At 44.8% G+C, this 4,856-nt stretch overlaps 1 protein-coding gene across 1 annotated transcript; it reads right to left on the bottom strand.

The window, feature by feature from the left end:
• Positions 1-4,004: 4,004 nt before the first annotated feature.
• Positions 4,005-4,690, bottom strand: SNRPF (small nuclear ribonucleoprotein polypeptide F; the record flags this gene model as incomplete). The annotated part of the gene is made up of 2 exons (XM_010157892.1): positions 4,005-4,071; positions 4,626-4,690. Coding segments are annotated over 2 exons (132 nt in total), but the record flags the coding sequence as incomplete, so codon positions are not given.
• Positions 4,691-4,856: the final 166 nt, after the last annotated feature.

Genomic DNA, 4,856 nt, shown 5'->3' with positions numbered 1-4,856 from the left:
TTGTATAGCTTTGCAAAAGTGAAAATTAATTAATTCTGCATTTTCTTTTTCCCATGCAGAAAAACTCTGCATCTCTCAATCCATGGAAACATTGCATTTGCTCAGACAAGCTTTCTGAATCCTCCCTCTGTTCCCAGTTTCCACCTTAATAACTTCTTTGGCAAAGTCCATCAGCCCCTGGTTTTCGGGGCACCTTCGGGGAGGCACAGTGCGGTCTGCCCTGGGAGACCTAATTCAGCAGGGATGGTTCTCTCTGAGCAGTGTAACCTTCCCAACCTGTGTGCCTGGGTTTCCTTCTCACAAAAACTACAGCCAAGGGGAAAAGGAGAGCTTGCGTGCACCTGTGTCCTGTCGGGAGTGAGGACAGCATTCCACCGTATGGTCTTAGGGCCAAGGCTCATGATTCCTTGCCGTCAGCGATCGGCACAAGACAGAGTTCACAGCATGGTGTCTCTTAGCAACAATAAGGATTAGGCTCTTCTCAGGTAGGTTGCGTACTCTCTTTTGGCTACTCCTAGGAATGGAATGGAAAGGTTTCAGAGTCAAAAACAAACAGCAAACAACCTGTACTTAAATGAGTAACCCAAAAACGAAGCTCAAAACTACAGGTGTTGCATGCCTCACACCTTGCAGTCAGTCTTTCTAAGATTTTTTCAACTATGGAACTTATTAGCAAGCATTTTTGCAGGGCACGATCTTTTGCCACTGAAGTGTCCTACTTTGTCTCCAATTTCTTTTATCCTATAAACAGCTTGCACAACTTCAACACATGAAAGCATTTTATTTTTAGTTGCTTTATAAGCCTTGTATTTGAAAAGCAAAACCATGAGCCCTTTTGTTTGTACACACAGAAGTGAGCGGTTGCAATTCTTCTGCCTGGACTTGCTCCAGAAGAAAGAAAAAGTCAGGATTCATTGGGCTTGCTCCATGCCAGCCAAGGACCAGCTCCAGTTACATCGATATACTCAGAGTACCTTACCTCCATCTGCACTGCAATTCTTCTGACACTATTTCAGACCAAAATCCACATGTCTAAGTCTTGTCTAACTTCGCCGCATGGGTTTTCCCGTTGAAATGAATGGAACACTTCATGGTAGTAAGGATAAACGCGTGCCTGCATCCTTGCGGTGCATGGGCCTAAGAACTAAGATTAGTTATGAAGCTACATGCCAATGTATTATTTAGTCACTGCGTTGGATGCCTGGTGCTATGCAAAAGGAAAAGCATCTTTCTGTGTTTGAAGCCAGATGAATGTACCTACCAAGAAAAACCTGGAGATGCATTAACAAAACAATCTCAAAAGGATTTGAAGCTATGTGAAAGGAGCATACTTGTACTGAGAATGAAAACTCACGACTATAAAGCAGGTGACCTCAGTCTTTGAAAGAGGGAGACAGATTATCAAGAAAAATATATTGGTTTTCTTAGTTCTGGCTGGGTTCCTGCTTTTACAAAGTGTAAGCCCACTTGTCTTTCCTTTCATATTAGTCACCTTAGCCTAGAAGTTCGTAGAATTTTTTACTTTTTTTCACCTAGATATGGGCTTTAAGGCCAAGGTCTTTGTTTAGAACGCTGTCCTTACACAGCAAGCTACCGATTTTACTGGCCCTTTTAGAAACACAGTAGTCCGCAGATTTCTCTTTCCAGTTTGTCCTTCAGGGGATGGTGAAGGAAAAAAAAATTGGACCCATACCCACCTTTAATGAACTGCTAGACTTTGTGATTAACTAGGTTTTCCTTCCTACGTGTACACTGCAGACTTCTACTAAGGAAACAGAATTTTAGTATGAAAACAAATGAAAGCCAGAGTGCTCAAAGGGCTCTACCACTTCAGGTGGCCAGGCAGCAGAACTGGGATCCATATGCAGTGATTTCCGTGGGGGCACGTGCTGGTAAACAGCCAGCACCAGCCTAGGTTTTGTGGAATTGCACTCAGGACTGACTTTCTCTGAGACTTTCACTTTAAACAGCCGAAAACACTGACGCTTTTCAATAGGTGACAAATAACGGTGTTTAAGGTGAAAGAAGAAATCATTTGCGAACATGCTGAGGTAGGAGACCAAGCTTACAGACCTCCCTCGTGTTGATGCTGTACTTCAGAAGTCGTCGCGTCGAACTGCTACCGGTGGTAATGCACAGGCCTGGCATGCAGCCGGCGCCGAGCTCTCCAGGACACGGGCGGCAGGAACCCGCTCACCCCTCGCTTCGAGCGGTTTGCTGAAAGCTCATGCCCAGCGCCTGGGGGTGTTTAAGCCCAAGGCTGGCCATAACGCTGGGTTTCTTCCCTAAATAGCTTGCCATCAGATAGCTCCTCTCCTACACAGACCAAGGTAGCTAATGACACAACCCGTGGCACGTCGAAGGCTTCCAGAAAACCTTTTTTCCATATTATCTCAGGCTTCAGTGCCATGTCAGGGAACGGGCTGGAGTCTGCAAGAGCAGAAGAGGGTCCCTCTTCCTCTCCCGTTTCCACCCTATCACCATGTCCACAGGAATTTTTAGCTTTTGTGAAGCTCCACAAGAGAGATCATAGCAGGACGAAGGAGGAACTGGTTTTTTCCACGTAAAACAGGGATAACACTTCTGCACTCAACAGCAGCATTGGGGTAAGCGATCACTGGCAAGAGCAGGGTCACAGCAACACCACAGTTGTAATTCAGGCTTATGCAGCGTACCTCTAGCGGCCGGGTTCTGGTGTGCGGAATGCCTCTCCAAGCCACATGTCCCAGTTCTCGACCGGCCAGGGCTGGCAACGCAACAGCCTTTCACTGCCCAGCACTGACAGGTAAGGGACACTCCATCACCTCAGCGTTCACTCTTCACTTTTGGAAACACAGTTATCATGCTCCTGACAAAACTTAACATTCCAGAGACCTGGTAACAAGGAGACTTCCTTTTTATGGAACGTCCACTCCCATTTTGCAGTGTGTTCCCTCAACTCTGTTAATGCCATCTAAGTCTATGCACCTTTACACCCACCAAGAGACTTGTTTGTGGGGACACCAGCTACAAAGTCCACACAAATTTGCCTTCCTCAGTAACAGCTGTACAGCCACAATTCAAGCTTTGTGACTCAAAGCAGAACATTTCTTAGAAGCACTGGCATATATTGGATCCCCACATCCCACTTGCAGCGAGAACTTCACAACTACTTCCAAATGAACAGGTTTAAAGACTGTCTACTACACACATACTGTAAACTGCCACACAGAGTGCCACGTTGTCCTGTGGTATTTTGTTCACAGCCTTCAGCCATTAAAGCACAGAAGACAGCTAAAAACGAGGCTCCTGCAAATACCAAAGACGACTCAAGTTTTCTGCTACAGATGAAATCAAGGCTACAAAGCATTATAGCTGTGTCCTCTTAATTAACCAAATGAGAGCTGAAGGAATCATTACCAAATCATCCATAGTCTGCAGCAAACACCATTTTTTGAAATACTGCTGTTGCTCATTCTACAGTTCTTATTATCACCTTTACAGAAAGGGCTTTTCCCGCAGCTCCTTCAATCTACTCAGCAATTCAGCTTGGAATGGCAGCACAGGAAAGTCACATACACGTGATGACAAGCTCTTTACCTCCTATTACACGCTCGTCTGCATTCAGTATGACTACCTGATGGCAGCACACTGACACTGGTGCTAAACTGAGCTGATCTGCAAATAAACTATTTTCTTCTGGAGTATACAACTTACGATTTAATTTTTCCAGGAATCACTTAAATTCAGATATTTCCCTTAACAGTAATAGCATTCATTGACACTGGTAATACTTAAAAGTTGGGGCAAGGATTGTTTGTCCTTGAATAGCCACTTTTCGTTACAGTATTTTCACTTTTTAATGGAAATTATTGCCTTTACCTCCAGCATTCCTGTTTTGGATACCAATAAAAGACCACTTTTCTCAGAAATAACTTTGCCCATTGGGAAAAAAGTAAACACACTATTACAAAATTATGGAAAAACAAACACACAAAAAATTTATTTCCAGATATACAAAACACCTATTCTCTCATTTCTCCATCTTCTTCCTCTTCCTCCACACCTCTGATGTACAAAACGTTATTGCACCTGCAAAGACAAACAAAGAGTTCCCTTAACCCTAAGTGTTCTTATTTTCTACCCCTTGCATACGCTGCTTTAGGCATTTGCCTGCTTGAACGTGGGCTGGCCACAGCCAAACTGTGCATAACAGGCTACTGCTGTTGACCTTGTGCAGCTTCTCCTGAGTCTGTAACAGCTGCAAAAACCCCCAAGTTTATAAAGGCAGTAACTGCTTGACAATGCTGCACAAGAAATTTTAACTCTTGGGTTAACAGTTATGGTCAAGTTTAACCTCCAAGCACGCACAGTGTTTTCAGTAGCAATACACTAACATACTCTACTAATAGGTTAACACAATAATCTGGAAAACCAAGGTATTTAGCTACCTGAAATGGGGAGCATAAATGCTGCTTTAAAAAATACTTCAAAATTCATTCTCTTCCCCTCAGAAGGGACCTCACAGACTTCACATACGGGTTTCACTAACATCTACCATCTTACACAAGAAAGACAGCATCTAGCAATATGAGTGGTAAGAAGGTTTAAAGAAAACTTGCCCCTGCCATAAACATCCCAATTACCTTATCAAAACTTCACCCAGGTGTCCAGACAACGCACCGTCTATATACTCCTCTGTGTTTGCAAGCTTGGGAAAAACACAGCAAGAATCCGTGATCATCACCGACACCGCAGATTCGCCCCCAGCCGACCCCATGCACCCGACCGAGACGGCGCCCCCCAGGGAGACACAGCCGACCCTTCAGGAGCGCCCCCGGGGCCTAGGCCCGGCGCCAGCCCGCCCAGGCACCTCA

This window comes from Eurypyga helias, unplaced genomic scaffold, assembly GCF_000690775.1.
Source record: "Eurypyga helias isolate BGI_N326 unplaced genomic scaffold, ASM69077v1 scaffold10008, whole genome shotgun sequence".
In the NCBI taxonomy this organism is placed as follows: Eukaryota; Metazoa; Chordata; class Aves; order Eurypygiformes; family Eurypygidae; genus Eurypyga; species Eurypyga helias.
The sequence above is the reverse complement of the archived record's forward strand: the minus strand, read 5'-3'. Positions and strand labels throughout refer to the sequence as shown.